Source organism: Ctenocephalides felis, unplaced genomic scaffold, assembly GCF_003426905.1.
Source record: "Ctenocephalides felis isolate EL2017-DRISC unplaced genomic scaffold, ASM342690v1 CF-g0.4_SCAFFOLD_03570, whole genome shotgun sequence".
Classification (NCBI taxonomy): Eukaryota; Metazoa; Arthropoda; class Insecta; order Siphonaptera; family Pulicidae; genus Ctenocephalides; species Ctenocephalides felis.
The window spans coordinates 16,746,570-16,762,364 of record NW_020539724.1 but is presented as its reverse complement, the minus strand read 5'-3'; the positions used below and the strand labels follow the sequence as shown (position 1 = coordinate 16,762,364).

Below are 15,795 nucleotides of genomic sequence, written 5' to 3'. Positions count from 1 at the left end.
GATATAATTTATAAAGGTAATTTTTATCTGGTTATATTATTGTTTTAGTTGAGGAAGACCATTTTCGATTTTGCCCAAAAAGAATTAGCACCTAAAGCAGCTGAAATTGATAAAATAATACCTTTAAGTAAGTTGTTTGGATATATCAATAGTAATTAATGGTAACATAATATTGTTATGGATTTATTTTATCAAACCATTTATAGAACCAAATTGATGTGTTTTAATTAATAATTAATTATCTTACATATGACTCGAACAGGTAAAATCATATTAATGTAATTCATTTGTCTCCCGAGTGACTTAAACTGATGAATATGCATTGCCAATAATGATGAACAATATTGCTAATGTAATTATAATTCCAATATTTTACTCTTGATTTAATAATGTATTATTCTATTTAATTATTTCACATGGCTATCTATTAAAAGAAAGAGTTTGCACCTAAAGCAGCTAAAATTGATAAGATAATACTTTTAAGTAAGTTCAATTGTATATATAAATAATACTTAATGGTAATATAATATTATTATGGATTTATTATCAAACCAGTAACAAATGTATGCATGGGGACTGCACGAAAACTTTCTTTAGCAAATCTTTGAGAACCAATTTGATACATATTTTATAATTCTATTGCCTTACGTGTGACTCGAATAGGTAAATATCTATGACAACCACTCTGATATTTTATATGAAACCCAGTTGTTTTATTGCTAAATTGTAATTGGTATTCAAAAGTGAATATTATTACCTAATAGTTAAATGCATTAAGTTTATATGAAGAGAGATTCTTCAGCAAATTCATAACAACCATTTGTTATATTTTTTTAAAAAGTAATTTAAGTAAGTTATATCTGGATTATATCAATGTATCTATTAATGAATTTTTGTTCTATTGCAGAATAGTACAAAAATCTTTTATAATACTCTAGATATTTAGCAAACACCCTTTTTATAACTGAGAATTATTGATATTGAATCTATTATATTGATATTAATATACACAACCTTTCTCTCTGATATGCCACTTAAAAAAAAATCTTTCATCTTCAGTTCAATCATTTATATTCATTTATGTAATGGAAATATTATATTTCTGTTTTATTTATCTATTTTAAAATTATCTATTATTTTAGAGAACTGAGAGAGTTCTGGAGAAAAATTAGGAGACTTGGGAACACTAGGAATAACTGCTCCAGCAGAATACGGTGGAACAGAAGGCACATATTTAGATCATGTTATTATCATGGAAGAATTATCAAGAGCTTCGGGAGCTATTGCCCTCTCATATGGAGCTCATTCTAATCTAGCAATAAATCAAATTCGAAGGAATGGAACTGATGAGCAAAAAGCAAAATATTTGCCTAAAGTAAGAAATTGAATTATCATAAAAATAGATCAGTCAAAGTATAATTTTAAATGTGACTTGGAATCATCTTCAATTTAATTTGAAGCAACATTTTTTAACCAAGTGTTTTAGTCCATTCTTTTATTTCTTCTTAATTCTTAATTTATTATTTTGTTTGATATTGGTTTATTTATTATTATATATTTTCATGATATTGATTTATTTATAACTATTTTATGTACATTTACTTGGTTGTATAATCTTATTATATTTATTAAATAATTTTTCTAGCTTTGTTCTGGTGAACATATTGGAGCCCTAGCAATGTCTGAACCTGGTTCTGGATCAGATGTAGTATCTATGAAACTAAGAGCAGAGAGGAAAGGTGATTATTTTGTTTTCAATGGAAATAAATTTTGGATTACTAATGGCCCAGATGCTGATACTTTAGTGGTACAGTATATTTTTGTCATTAATGATAAAAATGTTACAATGTTAGATAATAACTGTCTAAAATCATCTGAATTGATTGCAATTTTTCATTATTTATAAATTAATAGAAATAGTAATATGATAGATGTTATGATTTTTATATTAATATATATTATTTATTTAAAAATATTTTTTCTTACAATAAGGTTTATGCACGTACCAATCCAAATGTAAAGCCTCAACATGGAATTACTGCATTTATTGTAGAAAAAGGTTTTGAAGGATTTAGTACTGCACAAAAATTGGATAAACTTGGAATGAGAGGCTCAAATACTGCTGAACTTGTTTTCGAAGACTGTAAGGTATAAATTATATTTATTAGGATAAAATTTGTGTGACCTCTTTGATTATATTCTTATTTTTCTTATAATAAATTATTTATTCTAGGTTCCAGCAGCAAATATTTTAGGTGAAGAAGGCAAAGGAGTTTATGTTCTTATGTCTGGTTTAGACTATGAGAGATTAGTTCTTGCTGGTGGTCCTTTGGGGCTCATGCAAGCAGCTTGTGATATTGCCTTTGAATATGCACATACTAGAAAACAATTCAATACTCGAATTGGTGAATTTCAATTAATGCAAGGCAAATTGGCTGATATGTACACTACCTTGAGTGCTTGCAGAAGTTACGTTTATTCTGTAGCAAGGGCATGTGATGCAGGAAAAGTTAATAGTAAAGACTGTGCTGGTGTTATTTTGTACTCTGCAGAGAACGCAACACAAGTCGCATTAAATGCAATCCAAGTTCTAGGTAAATAATTAATATTTTGTGTAATAAATAGTTTTATACCTATTCATTATCAAATATTTTTGATTTCAGGTGGTAATGGATATATCAATGACTACCCTACCGGGAGAATTTTGAGAGATTCCAAATTATATGAAATTGGTGCTGGTACATCAGAAGTAAGGCGATTATTAATAGGAAGAGCTCTTAATAAAGAGTACAAGTAAACGATTTATGGATAATATGTAAATTATTATGAAAGTATGTATATAGAAACTCACACATATATATATATATATATACATATATATGAGTGAATAACAAATGTATATAATTTATAAAGCAATTTTTATACGGAAATATATAATATATAATTTTAGATAAATCGGATTTTTTTCCAGTTAATAATTAACAAGTAATAATTATAAATTTTTTTATTAATAAATTCCAAACAACTCACTAAACACAATATGTTTTAGATTTTTTTTTTAAAATCTCTTAAATTTTTAATTTTTAAATCATTTTTTAAATTTTAAATTTTTAAATCATTTTTGTAAATTTTTTAAATATATAAACAACTGCATAAAAAAAGTGTAAAAAAGTAAAGAATTAATTAATTTAATTATCTTTAAAGAAGTAACTAATTGGCTAACTTTTTTTAATTTTAGCAAAACTTACTTCGCTAACTTCTTAATTTTAGCAAAAATATGATTATAATTGATTATAATTATTGATGAGGAATAAAAAAATATTTATCTTTAGAAGATCAAACTAATTCTTTTTTAGTAAAATAAGGATTATGAAATGACCAGGTTTAGCCACAATTGGTGCGAAATTGGTGCCTTAATATACTGTTTTTCACAGAAAAAGTGAATTTAGTGTTAGTGTTAGTTAATAGTTTTTGTTATGTAAATCAGTGCTTTTCCAGTGTTACAATAATACAGAGATACAAAATCATGAAGACCTTGATTTAATGAACTTTTATGGTTACTCAGAAACTTTTAAAAAAAATCTAATTTGAAATATGAAGCAGAAATGTGAGAAATATAATGCCGGTTGGCTTTCTTTGGAACATGCTGTTGAATATGCTCTGAGTGATCCTGCATGCCTGTAAGTTTTTTTTTTTTTTTTAAATCGAACTTCAATCTTTATTATTTCATTATTATTATATTATCAAATAGTATATTATTATTATTTAATATGTTATTAAATTTTTATTAGATTAGACAACTCGCAAACTTTTAATGGAATTTGCCAAGACACTTTAGTAAGTTTTTTCAGAGAATTTAAAGTCGGCCAATTTTGAAAATTTTAAACTTATAGTTTAACAAATAGTCTTAATTGTAGAAAAGTTTGGGCAATTGTGTCTGCATTTTTGACTGTGGTCTTAGGAATATTATTAACCGAAAAATGGCCACGGTTTGACCACGGTTTGAGCTCTAGTTTGGACTTAAACTAAAAACTTATAACTTTCAAAGTGCATGGGATAAAAAAGATTTATTTTTTTATAATAGTCACAATCAATACTGTCACTCCGTTTTGGCTTGATTTTGATTTCTGGGACACACTGTACATATATATATTATTAAAGAGATTAGGATGAGTGAATAGATCTTAATTAAAAGACAAAATTATAGCAATAACCATTTTGTTTTATTCAGCATACAACTTTTCTAGGATTAGAAAACATATGATTTGCAAGCATTCATTACATTATATATTATACAATCAAAAAGGCAAATTTATATTTATATTAATAGCTTTAGATATCTGGTTATATATGTCCAAACACATGCACAGGTATATATATATATATATATATATATATATATATATATATTCTGTGCAAATTATATCTTAACAAATGATTAATTCAAAGGAAATCCCTTCGATGCGTTTTCTTAAGCCTAATATGAGAGAACAATATTCTTAACATAATAATATTATGAAGCCAAACTTAAGCTTTTGCACTTAGCTAGAATGAAAAATGTCTTTATATTAATAGTCAATGATGTATGTTTTATGATACATAACTAGTGCCGAAAATGACGAATTAATTTGTACATTATGTATTAGATTGTATTTTAATTTACTTTAGTTATATATGTATATGTATAAATTTATTTAGGAATGCATACATTATATATATATATATATATATATATATATATATATATAAATATGCAGATATACACATGTATATATTATAATATAATACAGGAGGCTTCCAACTCATCACAATCTACAAAATCTTAAACAATGTTTTCAAGTCATAATGTTGAGACTAACTACAATTAATACAATTTATATTCATTGAAATAAAATTGTAATATTATATTTTAATGAATTATTACGAATCTAGAAATATTCTATTAAAGATTGCATCCAAACTTTCACCTCCCATGATATCAAAAATGGTTTTTATGAAAATATGTTATTTCATGGACAGTTGATAGGTACTTAGTATTAAATTATTATATATTAAACGATATAACATTCATAATATATTTCAACACATTCAAGATTTAAATTATAAAACGATTATTTTAAATTTTACAAAACGTTCCAACTCAAATAGATTTTTAAATCAACTAATTACTCACTATATCCAGGTATAAATAAAATATTCTTAACAAATATTTAAATTAATTTATAAATATTATTAATAATATGTTTATAAGTTATTTACAAATAGATGCTTAAATATGATACAGCTACTCCGCAAACCAAACACATATATTAATGATTAGTAGCTTTGATTTGTTTTACAAATATAAAGTGTTAATTATTTGAATCTATTGTCGATAATTGTACTAATATCGACATTTAAATGAAAATAAAAATGACTATAAACAATGAATTTCACAAATGTAGTACTAGAGTTAATAGTTCAGGATTAACTTTCGATTTCACATGTGAAGTTCTATGGCTTCGATTTTATTGCATGTTCTTGTTCATATTTAATTTATTTATATTTTAGAAAATAAGTTACATCTTGCAATATTTTTTGCATTTTGCACACACATATTATATATATATATATATATATATATATAATGTTGTGTATTTATTGGTAAGAGTAGCAATATAACAACGAGAACTGTTTTCTGGTAAGAGTCATACAAATATAGATTTACCTCGTTGGATTCTAATCAGATTTTGTTTACTATATATATTATAATAAATTATAAGATGAGACGAAAAAATATTTCAAAACAAAAGCTACAATAATTTAATATATTCAATTAGAGTTAGTACCTGCAATATCAGTTCAGCATATATGCCCAAAGTTATGTAAATTCTTATGTGATTCTTGGTTTCAAATAAGAATCCATTACATTTTCTAACGCCAGTATAATAATGAAAATGTTGTTTGTACCGAATATTTCATAACAATTTAATGTAAAATGATTTCAATATATTCTTATAGCAAAAGAATCATATATCACTACTCGAATGCACTCTTATCAGAAATCCATCTACGTAAATGCATTAATAATATGATTTATATATTCTTATAATAAACATAAAACAAAACAAGATACCTTTAATGGTATTTTCGTATTTAAAGTAACAATAATTAACTATTTATAAACTTGCCATTTGCAGTTTATCTTATCTATATAGGTACATTTATATATGACGTTCATATATTTAATTGTCGTACTCAGTTATGATCATTTTAAGTATATCTTTCTAGTTCCTCCTAAATTTCTTTTGATGCTTTCTCCAAACCAATGAGCAATAATTATTGTTACTAATAAATAATAAAATAAATAAATATAAATATATGATAACACAATAAACAGTATTTTCATGCATCCATCCGTTTATTAAATGATTCACAAAGTTTCTACTTAGTTACTAAAACATATTAAAATTTGCAACTCAACTCAGTTCATATTCATAAACAACAGTCAAGTGTAGCATCTGAATTCACATAGATTCACATCATGTCACGCTCAACTTGTGGATTTCAGGTTGTAGCTAAATCACTTTACTGGTAATTGTTTAGGTCCATTTTATTAATTTGTTAGGTCTCTAATTTTATCTAAATCATTTTCGTTATTTGTACTGAAGATGAGCTAAACCAAGGCTCGTTTGCAAGCTTAATTAAAAATGTTTTAAACCTAATTTGTTCATTTAATAATTGGATGGATGCCTGGTAAAACTTTTCAGTATATAAATAAATAAATATATATGTATAAATATCCCAATTACTGGCAATTAAGAACTATATTGCTGGTTCTAAATAGCACTGAATAAACATATACTTGGAATAGAATTTATTTATAATGTTATAGGGCCATTACTCCTATTCCAAATTCAACACAATGAAAACTGTTGACCAAAAATAGCTTTTTACTTGGTTTGACTATTCTATTAATTTGCTCGGATGCCATAGTCAAATTCAAAACAATCGATAAACCTACAAGAGCTATAGTTCAATAACCAGATGTAGTACTATTATCACAAATTAACAATTTATATGGCAAATCAAACTAAGAATGTAACAGTTTCCTCTCACGCAATTGCGCTGCCCGAAACTGTTGCCAACCGTGCTCGTTGCTGTCGTTCCTGCTGCTTTTGTTTCGCACTATCACCATTGGTATCACTGTTGGATCGTACCGCAGACATATTGTTTCCGGAAGCAGTATTGCTTCCTGCTGCTAATGGTGACGTTAACCCATCAGACGACGTCACATTGTTGACTGATGTAGCAGAACTATTGTTGACGGCGGTGCCACCAGAGTTGTTGTTGTTTCCACTACTTGCTGCTGAGAGACGTCTTGGCCGATGGTGGGAGGATGATTCGTACAGGGAGGACGTGTCTGATTCTAAGTCTGAATCGATCTGATGTTGGCAATATATAGATATGTTACATGAGAATAAGCCAGAAATCTGAGCGATAGAATAATATTTTTAGGCAAACCGAAATACAAGGTGGTATCAAGGTATTTTTTACTTTTTACTAGTTTTTGAATAGGTAAGTGATGGTGAATGATTTGCTCTACATATTTATTGAGGAACAATAATTTATATCCAGAGAAACTCAAAAAACACAAATCCAAAACTTCAAAGTAAGATATGGAGGTATGTATATTCATTAAGTAAACAACAACACATTAATATTTTTCAATTATGTAAGTAATCATTGTCAACAGTTTCTCCTATACTCTTAGATCTTTACAGATCAACTATTAGAATTTATTAAGGTGCATTTTCACCTTGTCCAGTATTTAAGCTTAAATTAGGTAAGAATTTCGGAATTCGAGATACCCAGCTGTAAGTCTGTAAATACTTGTATATTGACACCCTAAAGTTGTCTCAAAACCTACATATGGTAGGATGTCAATACCATATGTAGGTTTTGAGACAATATTTACAGACTTACTTGTTCGTCACGTTCGTTCGTCCTTGTTCGTTAGGTGAGTACGCCCATTTAAGCAAATCACTCACAACCACTATCTCATCCAATAAGCACTATTACTATTGCATTGTTTTACTGGACTTTATGCCAATCGCCTTTATTCAATTTTTTCTATATCTTTACTAATGTGATACTCAATATCCAAATAATTTTTATCCAATATCATAGCCTATCACCAGAAATCAATTGTTACCTGTCTGGAGTTCGCATTGGTATAGCACAGTCTTTCACTAGAATCCTCTGATCCGCAACTAGAACTTTGACTAACAATAGGAGGAATAGCACTGCTGCAGATCATATTCGTGTTGGTGTTCATTGAGCCTACGCCACCAGCACCTCGGGTGCCTCGTCTGCACACCTAATAAAAAATAAAGGTGAGTGATAATAGAACAACTAGTATTTCTTTCTGGGTTTAATTAATAGGATTTGATAAGATCTAGTAATTCTTGGCTTATTTTAAATGTACATCTAATAACTTACCTGGGCTTGTATATGTTCACAGACTCTCCTAAATCTTCGGGCGCTGCCTGATAATAAAGTGAAGGTTATGGCATGCAAAGCTTGATCACAGTTAGATTGTTCGTTCCTGAAACAGACAAATTTCATTGAACATTTTATCCAGGATGGTTCCTGCAATAGGTATTCAGGTAATATTTAAATTTTGAATTATATTTTAAAATTTAGTTCCATTATAATCCTGTACATACCCGTCTCCAGAAATTTGAGGAGGTTGAACAATAGTAGCAACATCAACTTGAAATCGCACCAGTCTTTGAAAAACAGCCGAAGGCGTACCACTGCCCCGTTTATACTCCACCCGAAATGATAATGCAGACAGAACTGCATGACTTAGTTCCGAAACCTGGTAAAAATGGATTTTCTCACTTGTTATTCGAATATACAAACAATATTTTGGGAAAAAATTGAGGTCAAAGCTGAGATGTCTGTCTTGTTTAATGTTTCTTACCGACAAGAAAGCGTGTATCAGGTCGGCTTTAACCATTGCAAGTGGTTTTCCTTTGACTAGAACCGTGAAAGTTTCATCTTTTTCTCCAGACATTAATGATCCAAACCAGGAACGTTTCGTAAGCTCTGGAGACGAGTCTGGCGTCAAATGCACCTCCTCAGACGACGCTGGAAAAAAAAAGAATTATGCAATATTAGAATACATAATAATTAATGATAATTAATAATTCTTAAATAGAACAATATGTAAAAGCTTTATCCATAATGATAAGAAGTAGCATTTTTACCTTGCATTTTCCTACGATGAAATCTGGGTGAGCCCAGAAAATTATTCTTAATTGTGTTAAGACGAGATCTCCAGTGTTGCGTTGATCCTGCACTACTTGCAGATAATGATCTAAAAAAATATATGAATTTGGAATGAGCAAGAGTGATTAAAGTGATGTCAAAGTATATTTGACATCACTATGCGTGATCTCTAAGTAAGGAATTTGGATTTGACCATTGAACTTATATTTATGAAGGCTGTTTTTAATAATTTATATTTGACAAAGTTGGAAAAAATAATTTACCCAGTATTCAGTCCTGCTAGTACATCACTGTCTATCACTTCTGTTAGCATCGGTGACATTGGTGTTGACGTAGACGTTGATCCAACTTGCAGTTTCTATTAAATATTATAATCAATATGTTTTATAATTAGTAGGAACGATATAAATATATGCTATCGAAACAATTTATTTTTTTACATTTTGTTGTTGCAGGTGCGTCGTAAGTTGTTGGGTCTGCGCAGCCTGCGACTTCATCGTCGATCCTGCTGTCACACTCGCTGACATCACCGATGGTGCCATGCCTCCTCCAGGCGATGTCACCCCTGTGGATGAAGTTAATGGAGAAGCCGAAGAAGCCACCACATGGTGACGCGTTGGTGAGGTGACGCTGGATGAAGTCATTGACGTTGTCATCACTGGACCCACACTGGGCGTCCGTCTTGATCCATGTTGTCGGCTGGAGGAAAAGGTAAGGTTATGAAAATGCAAAAAAAAACAATAATCGATTTTTCAAAAATTTCAAGTACCCCTAATCCCTTTATATAAGGGTATGATAGAATTAGAACTATGAAATAGATTAGGACTTTGCTCTTAAATTTTACTAAAATGTTATGGTACTATATTCATATAAATAAATATATTCTTAAGTAAAAAATATATATAATACATTATATGGTGCAAAATATAAGATAAACTAAATATTTAAAGAAATCAACAGACAAATATTTAAAAAAAATAAACCAATCAAAATTAAATGGTTAATATTAGAAATTTATTAAAATTAACATATGTTCATTTTCTACAGCAATTTATAACAGTCAGAAAAGATTTAAAATAATAATAATATGAGTACAAATAAATCCTGGCAATGAAAAAATATTAATAAATAGATATTACTAAATACATAAATAAATATATAAATAAAAATACTAACTGTGCAAGGAGCTTCATCAGTATAATGGTCCAAATTAAATTAATCATCAGCCCATACATCTAATTAAACATATAAAAAAAAACAATAAGAAACACATAATAAACATAACAAAAAAATAATCACATATAATATAACACAATAAGTATAATTTTTATTATTACAATAGGGATTGAAAAAACATGAACTAAAAGCAGATTTGATTACATAATTTTGAAAAAAATAAATAGTGGCAAAAACCATGTATTTCAACTTTTATTCTACTTCCTATTCTGCAAAATTAATAACAAGAAGTCAAATGTGATATTTTTACTTACAAAAGACAATGAATTTAATATTTGTAATTTAAAATTTATTCAGATCACTTGTATTCTAAAACATATAGTAAATAAAAATGTTTTGTTTTAAGTTAAGAAAAAAGAAACTATATTTTAAAAACTTTCATGAGCCAGAAAAAAATCAGATGTATTTATAACTCAACATGGTTGTTTATTTATATTTAATTTTAGTTAATATTATGTATTTTTTAAATCATTCAAAATATGTAACAATTGTTATAAAAAAAATAAACTTAGTTTTTTCTTTGCAATATTTGGATCAAAGTCTTTTGTTTGATATTAAAGATTTTTCATCAAACACTATACTATGTGAAAAAACAATCAAAGTATCAATTAACCAAAACTAGAATCACAACACATATATCTAAAATAATTAATTAAATTTAAATTAAATTAAGTGAACTATAATAATTAATTTTTTTTCGCATTAATTAGCAGAAGTAATTAATAAAAAGATAAAAATACACACTGTGAATAAAGTCTCCTTGGAGCTATCGGACTTCCTTCGCTAATTTGAGCAAAAGTCATGGCTGCTCTTCCGTTTATTCGACACGTGTCCAAGCGTTTCCGGGGAGGGTCAATCAGTCCAGTTCCGCCTGGTGTAATATTCAATTATTAATACAAAATTTAATATTATTAACTAACAACTAATTCTTCTATAGTCAATTTTATTTTGATATCTTGGAAAGAATAAATTTATCATTTATTATCTTACGAAGCAAAACAAATTATTTTTAATCGGTCATGATTACCATGAGTCATTAATTACCAAGTATGGTTAGAAAGTTTCTTTCAATATAATGACTTTTAGTTATATCTATTTACCCGTGCTTCCAACACTAGCTGCTATTCCAATGTTAGAGTCATCTTCATAGGCAGGTCTTCTTCGTTTTCGTTCCAGAAGTAAAAAATATATCACCTTTTCTGTGTTGTGACAAGGGGATAGCAACTCTCGAACAAGTTTATCACGTTCCTGGAAATAAAATAATAATTTAATTGAGATATAGAAATTTTTTCTTATTTTTTGTTTAACTAAATCAGACTTGCTGAGTTTTCTCAAAGTTTTAAGTTATTCTGAATAGAAATTGGAGGACCCTCTTCCTCCAAAAGTGCTGAATCAAAATTTGTCGAAGAAAATTAGACTTGCTGAGTTTTGAGACCAAAATTGCAGGACACTCTTCCTTTTTTTTGTTTTAACTTCCCGAAGGAGGAAGAAAATCAGACTTGCTGAGTTTCCCCTATGTTTTAAGTTATTCCGAATAGTTTGAGACCAAAATTGAAGGACCCTTTATAATTTAAAAAAGTGCTGAACCAAAATTTGTCGAAGAAAATTAGACTTGCTGAGTTTTGAGACCAAAATTAGAGGACACTCTTCCTTTTTTTTGTTTTAACTTCCCGAAGGAGGAAGAAAATCAGACTTGCTGAGTTTCCCCTATGTTTTAAGTTATTCCGAATAGTTTGAGACCAAAATTGAAGGACCCTTTATAATTTAAAAAAGTGCTGAACCAAAATTTGTCGAAGAAAATTAGACTTGCTGAGTTTTGAGACCAAAATTAGAGGACACTCTTCCTTTTTTTTGTTTTAACTTCCCGAAGTAGGAAGAAAATCAGACTTGCTGAGTTTCCCCAATGTTTTAAGTTATTCTGAATAGTTTGAGACTAAAATTGGAGGACACTCTTCTTCCAAACGTGCTGAACCAAAATTTGTCGAAGAAAATTAAACTTGCTGAATTTTCTCAAAGTTTTAAGTTATTCTGAATCGTTTGAGACCAAAATTGGAGGAAGAGTATGTGTGTGTGCTGAACCAAAATTTGTCGATGTTTATTACTTATTTTCTTAAAAACGGCTGCACCGATTTCAAAATTTTTAAAGATATTTGATAAAACTCGACAATTATTCTTGATGAAATATTTGGCCAAATCGTTTATATGGAATTACCACAACAGTGCAATACTTATTCATACAGTCCATAATTTAAATGACAATTTTAATTAACATTATGGCAATAAAGTTCATGGTCTTAATAAAAACGCTAAAACATAATGAGCCCATACTTTAGTTAGAAAAATTCATTAAAATTTTCCTATAATTTTCATGTAAAAATTCAAAATTCTCATTATAATATTAAAAGTTGCTAAATCTGAATTCTTCTGGATTAAGATGTTTTTTACTCATATCAGAAAGCTGATACAATATGCCTCAAGGAAGGTGACCATACATCCCGGTTTGACCTGGACAGTCCAGGATTTCCATCCGGATTTTTCTATAAGCAATAATTGTCTCGGATTTTGATCTTTTGTTCCGGATTGTCCCGCGTTTTCGAAAATTATAGGTTTAAAGTATATTTTCGAAATTACTTAATAATAAAATTACAACTGCTCATCAGATACATGCAAATTGTATATTATATAAAACAATACGTGATGAATGAGATAATTTCCGAATTCAAATTTTCAAAGAAGGGTTAAAATAGCCTCTCACATCAATAATTTCAAAATTTCATTCTTAATTTTACGAAAAGTTTTACTAACTATAGGTTATTTATGAAAAAATGGAATTTATGAAAAAACATTTTTACAAGGCCTAAAAGCGAAAAAATCATACAGATCGAAAAATATAAGACATCATAGATAAAAGAAGATTAAAACATATAATTGAATAATAAAGTTTTTGATAAAAGTAGATAAGTATGATTAAAAAAGATTGATTCATTAAAAAAAACTGTTTTGTATTCTATCCTTAATCACGTGAGGTTTTTAGGGGGAGGTGAGAGTTTGACAAAAAATGACGAAATATCACGTGGGGGAGGGAGGGGTATAGTAAGATATCACGTTTATTTATTTTCTACATTAAAACCTAACATTTTCAAAAAAAATCAAAGCATTTACAATTGTTCTTGTAACTAAAAATACACGTAATGTTTGGTGGGGTGGAGAGGGGGTTAATTTTGAATATCTACATATATCTCCAAGGAGGAAGGGAGTCAAAAAATCCTTAAATCGATCACGTGATTAATGGACGCCACCTAAATAATATTTGTTATTTTAAATCATATTAAAGTCATTTAATATAAAGACCCTCTCCCCTGTCTCGGATTAGCATAACTATAAGTTACCTTCCTGGTTTTGACATAAAAAAATATGGTCACCTTAGCGTTAAGGCAAAATGCCCCTTATAACTAGTTTTTTTCTAATCAAGTGTGATGTTTTATCACCAATAATGTATATTATCTATTTCTATTACCTTAAAGCAACCTAAACTATTAATGGCTCTGAGCACATCAGCATCTAATTGCTGCGCGGACGGTATCACGTGGGTCTGCACCCTCTGCATCATGGGCGCCTCCAACTCTACGGCTCCTCCTCCATTGACGGTGCCTGAAGCACCTCCGTTGGCTGTCACCCATGGATGACGGTTGACGTCGCATAGACGTAGACGTTTATCAGGATCAACTTCTATCATGCCTCGAAGAAGTGCTTGGCAATCAGGAGGGACAAAGTGTGGTATGTGGAAAGCACCTCGTTTCACCTGGATAATAGAATGATAATTTATAATAATTAATTAATAATAGATAATTTTCATTTGAGACTAGATAAGTGTGGTTTATATGTAAATACAGATTTTTGAAAAATTATTAACAAATCACATAATTTACTAGACCTTACACTAGTAAGGTATGTACGATGAATATTTTAATATCTAATAATAATTAGTTATAGTCCAGTCATTATAGTAAATTCACATCGGAATTCGAGATACCCAGCTCTAAGTCTGTAGATACTTGTATATTTACACCCTAAAGTTGTCTCAAAACCTACATGTAGTAGGTATTGACATCCTACCATATGTAGGTTTTGAGATAACTTTATAGGGTGTCAATATACAAGTATTGACAGACTTACACCTGGGTATCTCGAATTCCGAGATTCTTACCTAATTTGAGCTTAAATGACTGGACTATTATTATAATGTTCATCGACTATCGCTCTTATTTATTAAAAATATATTACTTTATCAAACAATTGTCTCAGATTGTCAAGTCGTTACTTGGCTACTATAATATTCATCAATCATTGCACTAATTTATTACTAGGTTTAAGTGGCAGTTTGCCTTAAACCAAGTAGCACAAATTTTCCTGAAACGTGCGTATAATCTACTTAATCAATAGAACTTGGTGTTTAGAGACTTTGATGATTGTTTTAAAATTAAACCATCTTCCGTGAGTCTATGATATTTTGTTCATGTTATTCAATATTATGTTCTTTATCATCGTTTCATCAAAATCGCAAAAAATATACAAAATCCAAGCAATGGCCCGGACGTTATTCACCAGAAAGAGATACTAATCAGCCTGATTCCCAGGTGATACCTTTTGAGCGGTTTTCAAATTATCAAATACCATTTCAAGATTCTTATAGTTAGTTAAAACTTGGACATAAAGTTTTGGCCGCTTATTCTTTGCTGGTCAACTTCCTTAAGATCGAGAGACAAAGACAAATCGAGACAAATCCTTATCGAGTTTTATCAAATGGCTTTTAATTTATTTATATCAACGCAGACTTTTTTGAAAAAACGTCTTCCCAAGCTCAAATTGTGACTCATTAACACACACACATTCACATACTTTTTACATTTTTCTCAAAAACATGAAATTACCAATCGGATTTTCTGACCATATTCTGATGATATAATTTTATTTATTTTTTTGGGAAACAAAGTATAATATTTTTCAACAATAATATAATTTATTTTTAAAAATGTATATTGTATTTGGACAGCAAATGAAACTATATATAGCTGTTATGGGGTGAATTCTAAATCTTGTTTTGTTAGAATGCAACCCACTGGTTGCACTGACCGTTCTCTATATTTTTTTAACTAATGCTGAAGAGCTTTATCGAATGCAATCGGATTTTCTGACGAAAAAACAAACTACTTCAGCAAGTTATGTTATTGTCGATTTACAAGTCTTTACTATTCATTGACTAATTCATCCTGTTAATAATTA

General features: G+C 28.9%; 1 protein-coding gene and 1 pseudogene across 1 annotated transcript; one reads left to right on the top strand and one right to left on the bottom strand.

The window, feature by feature from the left end:
* The window catches only part of LOC113383473, a 6,851-nt pseudogene extending 4,054 nt beyond the window's left edge, over positions 1–2,797 (top strand).
* A 4,297-nt stretch (positions 2,798–7,094) lies between these two features.
* On the bottom strand, positions 7,095–14,826 carry LOC113383472 (serine/threonine kinase SAD-1-like; the record flags this gene model as incomplete). Its single annotated transcript, XM_026621736.1, has 12 exons — positions 7,095–7,424; positions 8,195–8,359; positions 8,482–8,569; positions 8,727–8,863; positions 8,969–9,135; positions 9,255–9,364; positions 9,540–9,634; positions 9,717–9,975; positions 11,257–11,383; positions 11,613–11,760; positions 14,030–14,314; positions 14,797–14,826. Coding segments are annotated over 12 exons (1,941 nt in total), but the record flags the coding sequence as incomplete, so codon positions are not given.
* Positions 14,827–15,795: the final 969 nt, after the last annotated feature.